The 19,808-nt window shown below is 43.4% G+C and overlaps 1 protein-coding gene across 1 annotated transcript in view; it reads left to right on the plus strand.

The window, feature by feature from the left end:
* LOC146866765 (kelch-like protein 33) overlaps window positions 1–19,808 on the plus strand; it is a 203,358-nt gene that overhangs the window by 55,865 nt on the left and 127,685 nt on the right. Inside the window, exon 6 of the mRNA XM_085601225.1 lies at window positions 11,082–11,633. Within this exon, the coding sequence (XP_085457351.1) occupies window positions 11,120–11,633 (514 nt within the window). The 5' untranslated portion in view covers window positions 11,082–11,119. The remainder of the gene's footprint in view (window positions 1–11,081; window positions 11,634–19,808) is intronic.

The raw sequence follows: 19,808 nt of genomic DNA on the forward strand, positions 1-19,808 counted from the left end.
AACACAATATGGTATGCTGTGAAATTGCAGCAGTCCATTTCAAAAGGAATTTACAACAACATTGGAAGAAGACAAGAACTGATAAAGCTGGAATGTGCCCTCTGCTCACTTCAAATGCATCCTACTATAACAAAAGGCGACACTGGCACTAAAGGGAACTTATTGTGTGCGGATGTGCACCTTGTAAAAGAGTAAATTTCCTCAAAGTGATGTTAACCAGAGGCTTAAGTAGGTTGACCCATTGCCCCAGGCTATACACCTCAGTGAGTGGAAGCAAAACTTGAATGACACAACAACAAACCAATGGAAGAAGAGAAGTGGCTGAAAGCCCATTTAAGAAAGCACATTATACATGTTATTTCAGTAAAATGAAAAGGTCTTGGCTAATGCTAGACCTAAAAATTAACTTTTCCTCATTGAAAACGGGTATTTCCTCTCATATGTAGCGCATCTTTGCTTCTGGAGTGTAATATTGGTATATATTGCAGCAGAAGGCTATGTTATGTTCTTTTCACATGATTTCATCATTTGCTGTGGAGAAAGCTTAGAGGAAGGAGACATGTCAAGGAAACCGAGATATGGTGGGGCTTGGCAAGATTACACAATTGCTACAGCGTTAAGCATTGCAGATTTAAAAAAGAAGATCATCTGACATCGCTTGTTCTTCCTCCATATCGTTCTTTAAATGATCATCAATAGACAGACTCCAGTTCAATCACTTTCAGAGGCTCCACATTTCCTACATGCTTTCATTATTTTTGGATCACACTGATTTCATCTCAGTCTCGCTTTTCTCACCCTTAAGGACATTGAGAATGTGTAGGGAGGAAGACCGACCAGAACACTTTTAATGAAAGTCTGTCTATGGGTGATTTAAAAGGAGCTGAGGAGAAATATTAAGAAACTTCAAGCATGGCCCTCAATGATGGCATAGCATATTGGGCTGAAGCACAGGCTCCTACCCACCAACCTGACCCTGCTGCTGCTACTGCCCGAACTGCTTGTCTTGTTTTTGTGACAGAATAGTCAGAAGTGTACGATTTTCCTGGAGCCAGAGGAAAGAGTGAGAATTTCATGAGCCCCTGCACATTGATCTTCTGTCCCTGTCCTGCAGTTCTGGCTCACTAAGGAGCCTGACTGTGGACTGAAAAGCAGGCGCATGTGTCTTAGCAGAAGCAAAGTGCGCATGCCCAGCCCAATTTTGAAACCTGTTGACCTTTTGCAACAGAGTGGGCAGCGGGGCTCAGCAACAGTACTTTGTTTTAACTGCTTTGCTATTAATGTTTTTAAAAACCCACATCGCACAAATATTAGAAAAATGCTGCTGGGAGACTGTCCCAATCACATACAGGTGGAGAGGGGGGCGGAAGGTGGGGGCCCTGGGCAATTGCCGATTTTGCCCATGCATTAAAACATGTCTGATCGTACGAGTGCAATTCATATAACTGAAGGGGGCCACACAAGCACCTTCAGGCACTTCAATCAATGGCTATGACAAGTACAGTGATTTCTAAAGTGCATGGCTACTGCTGGGAGGGTGCCGGCGCTGTGCCAAAGTCCACCTGCCACCCATAGACAGAATATTACTCTTGTTGAAAAGCCAGGTTTTTAACTTTCCTAAACAAAAATATCTCCATCACAGAAAATATCTCAAGAGGGAGCCTGTTCAAGGCTACTGGCTCGCGATAGGAGAAAGTCTGTCTTCCACCAGTTCAAATACTGCGAATCTTAGCAATCCTTGCCAGCAGACTGTTGACTGACTGTAGGTTTCTGGAGGGGAAATCGAGTTTAGTCCTGTCCCTGAGATAGCCACCTATAGCATGTGTCTCTGACTTTTCAACTGATGTGGAACGCTGACACTTCCTCTACTGCGAGACTGCTCCCTTATTTCTGCACTAAGCAGCCACTGGACTCTCTGGCCCTAGCTTGCTCCTTGGTGGCCACACTGAACTTCCTCTATTAGGTTTCTCAACATTCTGATTATTATGGTATTTTATTTTGCCTGCTGCCAGACAATCTTCATAATTGCACACATTATTTTATTAGTGCTCAACTGAACTCAGTACTCTTAGTACTCTATTATATTGTAACCTTTTGTTATCAACTCCCAAATCATCCTTTGAATATTACTTCTGCTGTGTTCTTATCTTTACCATTATTGGATCCCTTCTCTATCTTTGTTTTCATCGATCCTCAATACTCCCCACTACTTTTTCCTCCTTCCCTGACTTGTTTTTAACTTCTGTGCCTACTCCTATTTTCCCACATCTCTTCCCTCTTGCGCTGATCTTGTCTACCTTCCCCAGCACAGTCCTCTATCTCTTCCTGTCCTACTCCAATCGTTTACTTTCCCCAATCCCATCTCGAACTCTCACACCTCTCCTCACCCTTATAATTTATCCCACCCCGCCTCTCCGCCCTCCTCTATTTATCAATCTACCATGCCCCCCTCAATCACACTCTTATCCCACAAGACTCCCCTCTCACCAGACATGGCCCGCCTCTCCTCCCTTCTCTATCTATCCATCTACCATGCCCCCCTCAATCACACCCTTATCCCACAAGACTGCCCTATCACCAGACATGGCCCCAACTCATGGTCCATTCTTTACCCTCCTAATCTTTCCAAAAACGCTAAGAAAAACTTTAAACATAAATTACTTATCCATCACCATGAAACATTATTTGTTGATAACTACTTCACCCTACCTCCATAATAAAAACGAACTACATCTTCTACTCTAAACGCCCCTCCAAATGGAAAAACATCTTCCTCCAACACCTCCCCATCACTAAATCTTGTAAAATTCCGAATGGATTTAAACTGTCTACTACCCCTTCCACTTCTTTTCTCAGTGAAATTGACATTTCTATGTTCAAATCTGGTAACATCCTCATGCAAGCTTCTGAATATCATTTCACTATCTTTGAGCAGCATTTCTGCAACTTGTCCCACCTACTATCCAAACCACCTCTTAACTCTTCTTCTTCCCAACCACAAGACAACCTTTTACCCTCTCCCTCCCCGACTCTAACCCTTCCTCCCTCAGGCATTTCATTTATTACTAATGATGTCTCCCAAACCATGAGATCCAAATACCCTCCCTCACCTGCGACCCTCCCTCTTACTGACATCCAAACAGTCTCCCAATCTCACTCTCTCCCTAACGACTTATCTCCGCTGACCACTAATGCCACCTCAAACCTCTCCTCTACCTCCCGGTGCTCACACCTGGAACCCCCTTCCACTCGATCGCCGGCACCAATATCACCCTCTCTTAAACACCTTCTTCCCCCTAATCAAGATGTTATCCCTCCTCTCTCCCCTCTCGCCCCCTTACCATCCCAGAGCAATCACCCCAAGTCTTTGAATGCCCTTTCCCGCTCCACGGCTCACCCTCTGTCCATCAACCCGAACACTCCTCTCCCCTCCCCCCCAGCCGCCCACCCCATCCACAATTCAGACCTCCCTACTCAGCCAATACCAAACACTCCCTTTTCCCTCCTACTTCCCCATCCACCTTCCCAATCTCTCTTTTAACTCAAACACTATCTAACAATGAACGCTGTCTCTTAACCCTGATATCTGAACTCACGCGACTCCGAAAAGATTTCAACTCCCTCTCCTCCTTCAACCTCATCTACTGTTCTAATTCCGCTAGTTCTGGGTTCCTTAACACCTCTAACCCTCATCTTTGGCAAACCACTCCCCTCTGCAACCATACACACAGGGCCTTCCATGCCTTGAGCCATCTCTCCTCCGCTGACCTTCTTGACCTTTGTAACTCATACCTTCCTAACTCTCCTCTTATTGACCCACCCGCCCCCCAATCTAACATTCCCGTTATCCTGGGGACTAGCAGAGTCCCATCCTACCCCATCTCACCTAGACCTCCACCGCAACTTACCACCATCCAAACATGCTCTCCCCCCAAAAACAGCCCTAAACCCCTTGCCTGCATGCTGGTTAACTGCCGATCGGCTGTCCGACATGCAACTGAAATTGCTGAAACCATCTTTAGCGAAGCCATTGACATCGCCGTCCTTACTGAAACTTGGGTCAATGACCATTCTACATCTATCCTTGACTTACTTCCCCCCCCCCCGGCTACTCTATCTTCAGAAAACACAGATTTGGCAGAAAAGGAGGTGGACTAGCTATAATCTGTAAAAATGAACTACAAATCTCGCCTGTTAAGAACTCTGACCATTCTACCTTTGAGTACCTTGGAGCTGAACTTGGCAGAGGAACTATCTCACCTTCTCACCCAATCCTCACTTTCCAACTCAAAAAATCTCTTCCTTGGAGATTGTAACCTCCACTGGAATGATATTGAGGACTCCACAGTTTACCTCCTCACTAATCTTCTTGAGATTAGTGACCTTAAACAACTGTGCCATTCCCCGACCCACATGAAAGGGGCCATTCTCGACGCCATCATCACTAGTAATGACTTGGCCTCCCTTTCCAACATTATCCCCATTGACTGGTCTGACCATCACCTCATTCTCTTCACGATCACTATCACATCCCCACCCCCTCCCACTAAAAACATCAAGCACAGGAAATTGACCAGAAACCCTAATCTTATCCCCCTGGCGAACTAGAATCGAAACTTCAAGCACAACTGCTGCTTACTCCTCTCTCCCAAAATACAGATGACCTCACCGAACATTTCAATAAATCTGTCATCGAGGTCTTAGACCAAATTGCCCCACCCAAACTAAAAACTCAAAGAAATATCCCTTCCAAATGTTGGTTCAACTCTGATCTCAGCAGCGAAAGACGCTCTCTCAGACTGATCGAAAGAACTTGGAGGCAACATCCATCCCCCTCCCATCTAGCACTCCTCAGATCCACTAGATCCAATTACAAAAAACACATTCTTAATGAAAAAGCCTCCTTCTTCCGTTCACAACTTGATAGGGCCAAAAATGGACCTAGAGAACTGTTCAGCATTGTTAAAAGCCAAACATCTTCTGGCCACTAAAATTGACCGCCTCAATTGAGAGATGCGAAGAAACAACGAACTTCTTCACTGAATAAAATCACTAAAAGTGATCAATCCTTCCTCTTAAACCCACTCCCACCCAATCCTCCATTTTCGTATGACAACTCATCTAAATCTCCCTCCTCATCAACTCTACCCCTGGACTCTTCACACCACCCTCTCATGACATCCCCTCCTGAATCCAACTTCACCAGCCCCCAGCAAAAAAACAATGCCTCCTGGCATAATTTCCACCCCGTTTCCGAACAGGATGTCTTTAACATCATTGCTAAACTAAAACCGTTTTCTCATACCAAAGACCCTCTCCCTTCTAGCCTGGTCCAAGATCTTAAGCACATCATTGCCCTATATTGGACTACCATCATCAACTCCTCCCTGGACATGGGATGTGTGCCTGTCTCCCTCCAACTTGGACAAATCACTCCCACTCTCAAAAATCCCAACGTTGATTTTAATGGCCCAAATAATCTCTGCCCTACCTCTAACCTCCGCCTTCTCTCCAAAGCCCTTGAAAAATGCGCCCTGCTCATAACCACATCAACACTTTCAACCTACTTGACTCCTTGCAATCGGGATTCAGAAAAGGCTGCAGTACAGAAACTGCCATGCTTAATATAGTTGACGACATTCACCACTCCCTCGACAAGGGCGAGTCTTGCCTACTCATTCTCCCTGACCTCTCTGCTGCATTTGATACTGTTAACCACTCAGCCTTACTTAACACACTTAGAGTTCGCTTTGGCCTCAATGGTCCTGCCCTCAAATGGTTCACCTCCTTTCTCCAACACAGAACTCAACAAGTCAAAATCTATGACTGCCTCTCTAACCCTACACCTGTCACCCTTGGTGTCCCCCACAGATCTATTCTCTCTCCCTCTCTCTTTAACCTCCTCATGGAACCCCTTACCCTCATTCTAAAACAAGCTGGAATCAACTACCACCTCTACGCCAATGACACCCAACTCTACTATAAAATAAAATCCCACTCTGATGTTCTTCACCTCAATGACACCTCGACTAAGATCCAATCCTGGTTCCACTATAATCATCTCAAACCTAAAAAAACTGAATTATTCTCTTCTTTCCTAAAAACAACCTGCTCCCCATCCATACCTGGGTCTCCGACATCAATGCCCTCAACTGCTCGCTCACAGTATCCAACTCAGTTAAATCTCTCGGTATCACTATTGACAATAGCCTAACTCCTATCGCCCACATAAAAAATTTGGCTAGAGGAGCACTCTACACTCTCCGTCATCTCAAGATAATTAAACCCTTCATCCCTGCGGACAACTTCAAAACAGTAGTTCAATCATTGGTCCTCTCAAGAATAGACTATGGTAACGCTATCTTCTCTGGAACACCTAAAGTACACCTAGCACCACTCAAGCTGCTAGGCTTATCACCGACTACAAACGTTCTGACCACATCTCCCCTGCCCTTAAAGCCCTCAAATGGCTGGCCGTCGAAGGCAGATCCTCCTACAAGATTGCATGCATCACTCATAAAGCCCTTCATCAAAACTCCCCACCGTACCTCTTGGATAAACTCCTCAAAGCGGGCTGCTCCTGCCCGATGAGGAGCTCTAACGCTCTTGTTCTAGTCCCTCCTCTATTATATAAAAACTCCACGCAATCTCGCTCCTTCTCATGAAACGCCCCTACCATCTGGAATACCCTCCCTAAAGACCTGCGTTGTAACCCCTCCTACTTCAGCTTCAAAAAAGACCTAAAACTGCACCTTCTTAACAAATATTGGGGTCCATAATTCTTGCCTCGGACACTGACCCCTATTCTGCCTCCCCCTGTCAGGTTCTCCTCTACTATCAGCCTGTCTTCCACCTTTCCACTCCCCCCCTTTACCTATTTCTCTTATGCTACTCCCACTTTCCCTCCAAGTTCCCATCCCTGCCTCCTCCCATCCGTCCCTGACCTACCCTTACCCATATCCCCTTCCACAATTTCCCTCCACCCACTCTTCTTCCCCTTCCTCTATCTATTCTTCACCCTCCTATCCTAACCTAACTATTCATTAACCGCTAAAGCCTTATGTAATCTTTATGTAAATATCCCTTGTTATTATCAATTTGTTCTTTTTTTGTCCTAATAATTCTGAATCCTATACCATTGAGCAAATGTTTTATTATGTTCCTCTACAAACTCCTTGTAAAGCGCTCTGATACCCTCGGGTCTAGCCAGTGCTAATAAAACCTTTTAAATAAATAAATAAATAGCCTGCGCCCATCGAGTGTAGTGCTTTATGGACCAGAATCGTGAACGTGAATCTATTTGCCTCCATGTGGATTCTTTTAAACTCCTTCCTGGAGACAGTATTAATAGATTCAGGGAAATTGAAATAATCAGGGTGCCCAAGGTCATGCATACCGTTTTTGATATATTTCAACCAGCTGACCATAGTAGCATGGTCCAACTTCATGGAACCCTTAATAATATCTTGATTAAGACCAGTGCTAGTAGATGTCCAGTTTCTGTGCCAAGGTAGTACAGGCTGAGCTTTAATAATGTCTGCAATATATGGAACGTCCAGCTCACTATGGCAATTATGGACAGAAGTGCTGGCTGGGACCGCTAGGAGAAACTTTAAAAAGGCGTTTTCAACATTCTGAAAGGGTTGGGCATCTTGGTAACCCCACAAGCCCGCACCATAGATAGCCATAGACACACATTTCGCCTGATAGATCTGGAGGCCTTCTACCCAGCCTTTTTGCTAAATTAGCCACGGCTGCCGTCGATTTAATAAAAAAACCCTCCCACTTTTAACGGCCTGCCTCCAGAAACCAATAGAATCAAACAATATACCTAAATTTGAAAATGTCTTGGTAGATTCTACCCTGCCGCCTCGTATGGACAGGCTCCTGCATTTCTGGCTACCCTTCCTGCACGTCTTTTTGTATGTTTTCTTGGCATTTAGTTTTAGGCCTAAATTATCCATAAATGCAGTATAGTTGGAAAGTGCTTTTTGTAGGCCTATCTGTGTGCAGGCCATCAATACTGCATCATCCGTGTAGAGAAGGGTAGCTACCGGGCGTTTGTTTAGAACATAAGAATAGTATTTCATCCAATGAAACACAGATGAGAAGCATTTCTTGATGGTCTCTCCCTCAAACACCTATCCCTTTCACCAAGTAAACAGCAACTGAGTATCATCGGCATAAGAGATTACCTTAGCCCCTAAGGCCTCAGCTAAAACGACTAAGGGAGTGACATCCACATTAAGCAATGTGGTGCTGAGGGGAGAGCCCTGTGGCACTTCCAATGACAGCCTGTGTGTTCTTGAGGAAAAAGGAAGCATCCATACATCTTGCCTTCTCTCTTCCAGATAGGAGGACAGCCATCTCAGGGCAAGTGCCTCAATCCTGATGGTTTGGAGGCAGGCAAGCATCCTTGAATGAGGATCTGTATCGAAGGTCACGATAGATCTAACATAATACCCCTTGTCTACGGCAGCTCTAATGTGCTCTGTGACTCCCATAAATCTAGTCTATCTATTAAAGTTAGGCCTGAAACCAGACTGGCTTGGATGCATCAAGTTTTTAGTTTCAAGATACTGAGATCTCCTGATTTAAAAATTCCTCCAGAACTTTGGACAGAGCTGACAGTAAAGATATTGGTCTAAACTTAAACTGCTCATTGGGGTCAGCTGAGGGCTTTTTCAGCAGAGGCATTATTTTTTCTTGCTTCAATATCACAGGGACAATTCCTCCCAACCACAAGACATTAAGCACTTTGTTTACCAAAGGTTTGATGGTTGATGCCCGTAATGCAATCAATCTTGGAGGACAAGGGTCAGAGCTATTTATTTATTTATTTATCCAGATCCAGATTTGAGGATTCTAATAGCAGCCAGCAATCCCTCCAAAGGGACAGGTTGGAAATTAGAAAGTGTAGTCAACCCAGTAGTAGTCATATTGAAACTTGCTACCTCCGGTAGACTCTGCCCCATTTGCAAGCCTTAGAAAAGTCTTGGTTTTAATGGTTATAAATTTATTCTGGAAGTATGATGCCAGCTGGTCACACCATACTGCTGAAGGCTGGTGGACTCTAGTAGAGGCCTCCGGGGTTGAGAAGGTTTTAACTAATCGTATAATTTCTCTAGGCATCTTGCCTGACTCCTCTAGCCTTGCCTCAAAATAAAAGAATAAGCACTAGCTGCTCCCCTGGGCACTATCAGCAATATATCCCCAGTGGCTGGAAGCATTTAATACAGAAGATATTATTATTATATGTATGCTCTTGGGCTATCAAATATGGTTATAGTTGTTTAAGGGTCTTATATACACATGCCAGAGACAATAAGGAACATGTCTCACCTGAAAGCTTAGGCAGCCCTTTCAAGGAAAACAATCATGGCTTTAACTAGAATTTAAACATTCCTGCTAGTGGGATTGTTATTTTTCAGCTGCAGAGTCTCAAGAGTGCAATTGCATGGAAATGTCTTTGGTCCTATGTATGGTTTATCTTAGCTGTGAAGTTTCTTGGTTCACCTTGGATTGGTCTGATTCAGGGTATGCAAGACTAGTCATTGTACTTCTTGGAGGATTCTTAAGCTAAGCCTCAGACCTGGTTGGGATCTCCCACAAACCTAAACCACAGGTCTTTAATATCTCGTGCATTAGACCTTCTACCATCTAATTTCTGTTGTAGAGAGTAAACGTTAACTTACAATAAAAACTGATTGGAACACCACCTGCCTTAGATTTCCTGTTTGTGAAATCAAAGAAGAAATGGGAAGCTCCAGCGGTAGTAAACATTTAGGGCTGAACACATTATTCAAGGGTCTGGGGCTTTTGATGATAAATCAACTGACCCAAACACTCAGGGTTCTCTTTTTATCATTATCAGAATAAGAATTCAAACATGTTACAGTAGAAGTCGGTGAAATCCCATATCTGACAAAGATCGCGGTGGGTTCTGTAATTCAGCAATTCTTCCTGCTAGGAATTACAGATCTTCACCAGAAATATCTGGATTCACATCCCTGGGGCTATTTGTTGTGTGGTTTAGAAATCTGGAGACTGAGACAGATCACAAGTGTCTTGATTCACACCAGCAAATATGAAATGTAGTTGGGCATTGATTCAAATATCAGAGCACACATCAATTCACTTAGATGATATAAGAGCCAGACATCTTATAGGCAGTCAAATGTCATGTGAGCCATCCATTGAAGTAGGATCCCTCCCTACTGCAAAAGTCTCGGGTTCAGGTCTACTGGACATAAAGCTGGGTACATCTTTAATGATCTCACAGGAGTCCTTGAGGTCAAACCATTTGGGAGCACATGAAAAATGGAGATGTGTGTACTATATGTTTGGAGCAAATTTGGTGATGAGGAAGCAACTCTTGAGAGATGTAATCGGGGTGATTAGGGTCTCTGACATTGTGTGACTGCATTGTGATTCTGAATATGTATTTGAGCCTTTAAAGTGGCTCAACAAACATAAGCACTACTCTATGCATTTGTTGGAGTGTGTTTATATTTGTTTATGTGTTTGTGTGCTTAATAACTTACTGGTATTTTGGGTTTTATGTTTGGGTTGGTGCATTCATACATGTATTTGAAAGGCTAAATTGGTGGCTACTCTTAGACAGTAACAATTGTTCGAATGTGATTAAATGCAACCATTTTTATTTTATTTTTATACAGCACTGGCAATTGTGGTGTGAGCTTTGTGAGTGATTTGAGTAACGAGTAATCCCAGCATGGTTAATACAACAAGCAATAGCAAAGCCAACAGTTCAGGCTATAATGTGCTAACATATACAAGGCTTATCAAGTGAGCTATTGTCATGTTTACATCAAGCCCTATGCTTATCTCAAAACCAACAGAAGATGTTTATACTGCAATAAATTTCAATCATGGAAACTGTTGTTTACAATTGTCACAGTGGTGCAGAATGTTCTGAGATATAATTCCTTTAAAATTGAACTATGTTTCTTTCTCTCCGTGCTTGTCATGTTTGTGCATTTTAGTATCTTGTTCATATGTTGTGTGTGTCCCTTCTTGTAATTTAGCCACAATTGTAAGTCTTTTTAATTTGCCTTCAGATCAAATTTAATTGCTTAATAAACTGGAGGCGACTAAGATGGACTCCAGTGACGCAGACAAGAAGCTGCAAAGCAAGGAGTACCTTGATACCTTCTTCTGCAATATGTCCAGACTCAAAGAAGATGGGCCCCTCGTTGATCTGTCTGTGAAAGCAGGCGGAACACTGTACAATATCCATGGCTTCATCCTGGCAGCTGTCAGTTCATACTTTTACACACTTATGGAAGAGAAGAAGCCACTTTACACTGTGGACTTACAGGGCAAAATCACTGTGAAAGGCTGGGAAGCCATTTTGGACTTTGCTTACCATGGAACTGTCCAACTGCACAAGACATCAACTGATGAGATCCTTCTGGCAGCTGAGTTTCTGCAAGTACCCCGCTTGGCAGCTGCCTGCAAGAGGTTTAAGAATCTTTCACCTCTGAAGACACAGCACATAACCACAGCAGAGGTAGATGAGAAATGTGAGACCTTGCGTGGGATACAGGACCTCTACAAAAAAGGAATTGGTTGTGATGTTCATCTTCAAGTGAATGACATAACGTTTTGGGGTAGGTGAGTTGTTTTCTCCTTACAAATTCTAACTGTGAATGAGCAATAGCCACCTAGTGTCCAACAAATGTATACAAGAGTGGGTTCTGTACCTCAGTGAGTTAGATATCTAAGGTACAGATGTTAGTGTTTAAGGGCCTGAACAATGGAAAGTCACTTCCTAACCAACAAGGCAATCATGTGTGAAGCATAATGAGAAGTTTCTTACTTGCAGAACGTAGAAGGAATAATCTTTTTCTCAAGGCATGGACGATATATGGAAAACATGTAGACATGTTACCCACTGGTGCTATGTTGGGGAAAAACTGGACATGTTTAACAAGCAAGATAGACCTCGGGAATTTGTTTCCAAAAGCTAATGAGGCCAAGGTGCATAGCAGAGATGAAAGTGTCCTAAGGTCATACCAGAGCACACCTGGGTGGATTCATATGCCACTTCAAACATTGCTTATCAATGAAAGTCAAGAAATGGGACATTCAATGATGGCTCAACATCTATATCTGTGTGCTGATACTAGGCCTGGGTGAAATTCTAATTACGCCAGAATAATTGGAGTAATTTCAATACTTACGCATTATTCTTGTGATGTGAAATTACTAAATTATGGGATTTCTCCAGCTTTAGTAATTGAGAGTAAGTTGGGGCAAAATCCTACAGCTGGACCACATGAACAAAGAACTAAGAGAGAGAGAGGGAGTGGCTGCTGGCTACTGCTGTTAGTGTCCTATAGCATTTAGTGCTATTTTCTTAGAGCAAAATACATCCTTTGGTTCATTTTGGATGTGAGGGTGCATTTTGCACTAAGAAAATAGCATTAAATACTGGATTAAGCTTCTCACACAATTATGCATAATTACGAGTAAGGAGGTGTGTGACTAGATTAAGAGGAAAGTTGACTTTGGGGATGTGCCAAAAAGACCCCTGAAACAATATTGCACCGACTCGAAGTAGGTTGAATGATCTGCTTTTAGTTGGTGATATGAGAAAAACATTTACATTGCCTTAGTATAGGCATCAATTCAACAAAATTCCAAGAAGTAATGGAAGTGACATCACATACCGTTTGGCCTAAATGACATCACAGGAAGTGACATCATATTACCCCTAAATCTGGCTTTTTCAAGAAAGGCATGTCACAGTATGACCCTAGCATCTGAACAATTGAGCATTTGCGCTGGATAGTATCTGAAAGGAACGCAAAGTTGTGCTCTGCGCTGCTTTGAATTATTTTGCATTAAGCAGTGTTCCATGAGTGGCATGTGGGTGTTCCCAGGCAACAACCCATAGTGTTTGATGCATATCCCTATGTACAATCATTGGTAGACAGGAATTTGCAGAAATGTCTTGAGCCTCTTTGAGGTAGGCATTTCTCCTAATTCTTTGAACTTTGTATGTGTGCTGAGTTGTACAGCACACATAAAAGTGGAAAAAACCTTAAAGCATAGTTTTTGTCCTGGAAAGCAACTCTTTTAGTACAAAACCTATGCTTCAGAGAATGCACACAACCTTGCACTATGGCCAATAGGTGTGTGTCATTGGCAAATGCTGCCAAAAGAGAGAGAGAAATAAATCTGGCATATCTTATTAGATATCGCATATTTTGTCTCTCTCCCATTGACGCAAGGCACCTGCTAAACCTTTGAGCAGCACTGCTTTGCATTAAAGAATAGAAAATCTGGGCCACAATCTCACTCACTAACTGTCACTTGACGCTCACTCGCACACACATGCTTGCAGACACAGACACAATTGCTCACACATGCACTTACTCCATCACTTAAGCACACTCTCACCCGTAAGCACACATGCAACATACATTTTTTTTTTACTTACCATAGCTGCCACCAAAGTTCCTAAGTGATCACCATTTTTATTACATTAATACTGAATAATAAAATATTATTCAGAATGAGTGAGGTGGAAAGCAGGCAGACTATAATGAATGTGGAGCCGGCCCTCTGTTCTTGTCCCTGATTTTGCTAGTTCTGAGGCCAGGGGGTGCAAAGTCAGTGCCAGTGGTAGCAAAGGGCAACCAAGGGGTCGCAGCAGGTAACAGCTTGCGAAAGAAGCAGAGGCTAAGGGAAGGGGGTGCAGAAGAAAGACTATTTGTGTGATGTTTATTTTTGCATAAGAGCCCGTTAGTGACAGCAGAACAAACACTATAGTAACCAGAGAAGAAACCTACACTTCAGGGAAGTCCTAGCCCTATATATACAAATGTGCATCCACAGGTATGCCATCAGTAAATTATAAGTAGTACCCCATGACAACTACCATTTCCTTATTTTCATGCTGAGATTCAGTTCAACTTATGAAGAAACAGTAGAATGATAAGAAAAATGCAGAAGATAGCCTGAGAATTTCCACAATCCATTGCTTTTTTTTCCTCTCACAGTCATTCTGGATGATTGAGAAACTGTTGTTGAAAGCACTGAAGAACCAAAATAATATTTAATATCACGAATGGAAGAATAATAAATATGAAACATAAAATAACATTCTTCAAAAATCATGCATTAGTGATGGGATAATACCTACCTCTGTATCTTTAATAAAATTAGGACTTTCTTACATTAGCACTTGGAAAATGTATATTTTATATTAAGAGTGGAGAGTAATATAATGTCTGGGTTAAGGGATTTACAAGAGGCAATGAAACATGCAAAATAGGTTTTCAATTAAAAAAGTGGAGACTGAAGAGCAATAAGTCACTCTTAGAATGTATTCTAATCTGGCACATACCTGTAGACTGCTTGAAAGCACCAGATGGGGACTATTGCTCAATGGGTCTGGTAGCAACTGAACAAAATTGACATCTACTGTAGATCAGAAATCCAGTTTTGGGATGGAAGTAGTTCAGGAACCAGATTTGGGGAAAGGAGTTTTCAAAACTTACTGAACTGATTCCCTTCTGACTTTGTATAGAAAACAGGAAATCAGGAGAAATAAGGGAAAGCCTTGACCCCAAGGATGCAGGAATGTGTCTGTTGCTAGTGCTGCAGGATCTGGTGTTCAACCTGAGGTTGGGGTTAATTGACAATCAGGCTGGACATGAACATGTCTATCGAGAATAGGCCCCATGATGTCTCAAGAACTTAAAATATTTGAATGCGAAGATGTCAATTGCTGGAGTCTCTGAGATGGCAAAAATACCAATGTGCTACTGAGTTCAGGTGGCCTTTAAGATATCCTGCTATTCAAATGTGGTGCTGTGGGCAGACTAAAATTTTTGGACAAGTGTTTCCCAGATGATTGATGTATATCACCGCTGTAAGGTTGTCCGTTCTGAGAAGAACTGAACAATGAGCGTAATGTTTTGAAAAAGACTGATTTCCAAAGGAGCCTGCAAGAAGTTCTATATAATTATAAGCACAGATTGCTCCTTCAGAGGCTGCATATCAACTGTCAAGAACTGCCCACAACGAGCACACCATTTTGAGAAACTTCCATCTCATTCAAATAGAATGTCTGGAGTAGACTTGAACGTTTATGCTCCATTCCAAGCATGGAGATGATCTAACCACCAACGTACTTCTTCTTTAGTCTCCACATTTAAATTAACAAAATCTGAATAATTTAGACATTTCCTAATATTACAGGTCTTTTTCCTCTGAAAGGCTTCATTATGGACAGGCCCTGGATTAACTGCTTGCATTAAAGTAGCAAAAGCCATACTATATTTGCAAAAAAGCAAGGAAATCTGTGAGAACAAGCTAACAAATAACATAATTCTGTTCTGAAAGCAAGACGCGTTTCTTCTGGCAGACTTAAAATATAGGACCCTGAATTCACCAGGAAACCTAGGAATTCTGTTGACAGCACTCAAGACAAAGGGGATTTCAGTTGGTTTATAACAAACCCCAAACTTTCCTTCTAAGGGATGATATTTTGCAATTAGATGAAGATAGACAATTTGTCCTGGGTCATTATCAAAATACCATCCAGGTCAGTTGTTAAGTATATGCCTTTTGTCTGCTTAAAAATTGAGAACGATCAAAGACTGTAGGTTTTACTGCCCCCTCTGTAATAATGATTGGATTTTCTGAGAAATTAACTGAAAATGTATTTGGTAAAAGTGTATGGAGTTTAGAAAGACCGATTTTAATGAATCATTCTAAAATTCTTTTTCATTTCCTAATGCAGCTTATAGAACCCAAGTATCTGTTGTGATCTGACACCAATCGTGTATAAATTAGTCGATTCAACCTTCAAAAACTGGAGGAAGTGGTTGCACGTTCACTGTTAGTAAATTTGGCTCTTGTTTGGCCTTGGAACTGGTTCCTGGCCTCACTGCATTGTGGTGAGTAAAAGAATAGCCTACAGTATTGACACAAAACTGTCTCCGATTGTTTGTGTATTGATACCGGTTGTCACATTGGAACCAACCAACAGACTGGATGGGATATTTTCTTGGAAATTGATTCTAACTCACCAGTAAAGTTTCTTTTGGCTGGTGTACAACCACAAACATGTTACAATGAACCACACTCTGCCAACAGCATCAGAATCTGTGTAGGAAGGAGTTCTGCTGTAACTCCAAGCACATGTTTAACCCCTTGAGTGCCCATGACGAGATAGTCTCGTCATGGGCCGCGGTTGCGCTGTGCCCATGACGAGACTATCTCGTCATGAACCCCGCGCGCTAATTCAACGCCCGGCACAGGGCGGGGAAAGGGCGGGGCACACAAGGGGTTAAACTAGGCTCAATGTTTAAAGCTTTACTTGGTTGTTGATTTTGAAGGGAAATTCACTGTAAACATGTTAGGACTTTTACAATAGTAGACAGAGAGAACACACTCCTATTTCCACCTGCAGGCTGGGTCTGGGCCATAATTAAATCTTTAACATTCCTCTCTATATCATCAAGCATGTCAACTTCTCAAGACAAAAATGAGGGTGATGCTTATGAAATGGTGCATATGCTCTTGGCACATCACAGAAGTAAACAGTACTTTTTAAAGTACAATCGACCCATCAGATCAAACTGCAACTGGATGTAGTTTAAAGATAACTTTACAAGTAAATTTTGTGCATCTTCCCCAGAGATTTCCTTTGAAAAAGAAAAAATGGATTTTCAAAGGCCAAGAGACCACATCCACTATAACCTATGAATGACATAAAACTCATCAAGTATTCACTTCCTCTGGTGAGTTTCACAGGGAAAAATGTTTACACAGAAATTAGCTGGAGTAGGATCTGCACTTATGTTGCCCCCAATTTTTTTCTGATGTATACACTGGTTTCTGGCTATAGTCTGGCTGGGTCCCTGCTAATCAGGGCCCCAGTCTCTCTGTTCTCTCTAAACGACTGGGTGTGCATATTAGATGCACTAGTGATTGGATACTGTGGTACCTTATGAGCCCCTAGTATATGGTACCTTAGGTACCTAGGGCATAGGTACTTCACAGGCCTACCAGGGGCTGCAGCATGTATTATGCCACCCCTGGGAAGCAGACTCAATCTGACATCACAGGCCTGCAACTGCAGCCTGGGTGAGGTAGTGTTAGCACTCCTCACAGAGGTATAGGTTCCTATATCTCACCATACACACACATATAAACCTATCAGTCACCCCTAAGGCAGGCCCTATCAATCCTGAGGGCAGGGTGCTTGGTTTACAATGTGAGGGGGTGCCTCTGCATGAGCAGGACCCCTCTGCAGCTGACAGAGTCTATTCTCTGTGGCTGTTTCTGGATGCGGTTAAATCATATACTCTTAAGTGCATTATAACCCAACGGTAAATGCTAACTTTGGAATGCCTGCATCAAAACATGTCGTGTTTGGTGTCAAACAACTTGGAATCATACCCCACACCAGTAACTGGTGTGGGAGTATGATCCCACCCTTCTAGAGTGGACGACATGTACCCACTGTACTAAAACAACAGAAATCTAAAAGAGCCCTGGCATCACAAAATGGATGCCACCAGCACAGACACTGGGTTGCCCTCCTGCTGCTGACTGAAACTCGCAGTGGAGGAGGCCCAACAAAAGGCATCCTGTCACAGGGAGGTGTCACCACCTTCCAGACAGGATTTAGTGTATTGGAGCTGGGCGGGTGCACTCCTAGAGTGCTTTGAATTCCTGCACTGGGGGAGCACGAGGCTCCTCTGTGCATATGCCAGCTCAAACCAGTTCAGGGGCTACCTGTCCCTGCCCTGGTGCGAAACTGGACAAAGGGAAGTGGGTGTAACCACCCCCTACCCTGACCCTCCCAGAGGAGTGGTCATAGAGCTAGTCCCTCCCCTATCTTCACTATAAGATAGCAAACCTTGCCATTGCAAATCAGATAACCCTGGAGGACACTCTACAAAGAAGAATCCTGGCCCTTCGATGTTCCACTACCTTTGGAAGACAGCAGAATCTCCCTTGGAGTCAAGGAGTGACTCCCCTGCTTGGCAGGCACCAAAAACCTTAATCAACGGTTGCAAACTTTCCCGCTCCCGCCGGAGTTCGAAGTCCCTGCTGCCCCAGAAGTGGATTACCTGACTTCTCAACGGCCATTGTGTGTCCCCAGCAGAGCTGTGGCGAGTGGAACCCATGAGTGATGAGGAACAGCAATACCTGGGGACCGTGCACTATTGTCGAGTGCAACCCCTTCACGATGTTCAACGAACTTGTGCATTGGAACATTTGTGGCCCAAGCCTCCAGCAGATCTTGCAGCGAAAATCAGCAGCCTACCCCATCACGAGTGACCGTGGGCTCCTGTGAAGCATTTCCTGAAGAGGCATCTTTGCAATCCCTTGCCCGTTGGCTTGCGGGTCTCCCGAAGACTTTCTTCACAACTCAAAGGGCTCCCCAGGTTGCTCCTGGCCTGCCCTCACTTACCCTTGCTGGGTGATTCCCTCAGACCTTGCTGGTCGGCACCATCAACTTTCTTCAGTCTACACGAGACTTGCAGTTGCAATGGCTTGTTGGCTCCAATCCAGTGGCCGACAAGCCATCATCTGTAGACGTTGTGGGACACTCTGAATCCAGCTGCTGGTCATTGTCGATCCCTCCTGGACCTCGTGAGCGAAGAGTCAAAACACCATTGATGACCTGAAATCACCCGACATCCTTGGTCAGCCATCTTCCTGGCCACTGGTCACTGGCAAGTGACTTTGAACACTGTCCCTTCAATTTTCAGGTCTTCAGCATCTTGAATCCACCCTTGGATTCCACCAGACACTTCTTCAGTCGACGCATGCAGCAAGTCTTCTTTGGTCTCCATAGATAACAGCGACGCGACCCGACACCAAAAGACACCTATGCACCCGGCTTCCCTGGGTGAGGTAACTCGTGCACTCCGGTTCCCTAGTGTGTGTTGGCCCTCGAATTACTTACCTTGTAAGTGGCTTGCTTGTAGACTTCCTCAAAGTACCCTAAAACTTTAAAAATCAAACCACGACTTGCTCCATAGTAATCAATAGGGAACCCGCAGCTGTGTTCACACACTGCACGTGTCTCCCGTGGGCCTGTTACTTACCTGCTAACACTGCAGTAGTGAAGCCCCAGTGATTCCCCAGGCCCTAGGCCTTGTCATTTTGCAAGTCGACATTCTTATACCATTTTTTTAGTATATGGTCTGGTACGCCCCTAGGGCTCAAGCCATATTTGTGCTTAATTTATTGTGAAACGTTGACATTTGAATGTGTATCTGGCTTCTAATCTCATAAAGAGATTAGTAGAGTGTGTCTAGTCATAAATACATATATATTTGCTATATATACCTGTGTGGTGTCCTTTCATTTGGTAATTCAAGAGATTATAATGTAAAACAAGCTGCTTTACATTCCTCTGAGACTTAGTGCTCTCCACAGCTACCACTAGGATAGCTTTCTTTAAAAGGTTGTCTTAAATAGGCCTGGGTGGCAAATTTCGTTCCGTTCGCGGAATTTGCGGAATTTGGGTAATTTCGCGTTCTGCGGAGGACGCGAAATTGCCCAAAATTCCGCTTTCCGCGACTTCGCCAAATTTTTGCTTGTTCGCGTTCTCAAAATGCGTGTTCGCGAGATATTTCTCCCCGAGCACGCAAACCGCAATTATGAACAGGAAAAAAGCATCGCGAACAAGCAATTCCGCGTGTTCGCGGAATTTCTGCGTGTTCGCGGAGAATTTTTACCGTTTCGTGGAGATTTGCGTAATGCGATTACGCAAATTCCGCCCACCCCTAGTCTTAAACCTATCTACC

This window comes from Triturus cristatus, chromosome 1_2 (genome assembly GCF_964204655.1).
Source record: "Triturus cristatus chromosome 1_2, aTriCri1.1, whole genome shotgun sequence".
NCBI lineage: Eukaryota > Metazoa > Chordata > Amphibia > Caudata > Salamandridae > Triturus > Triturus cristatus.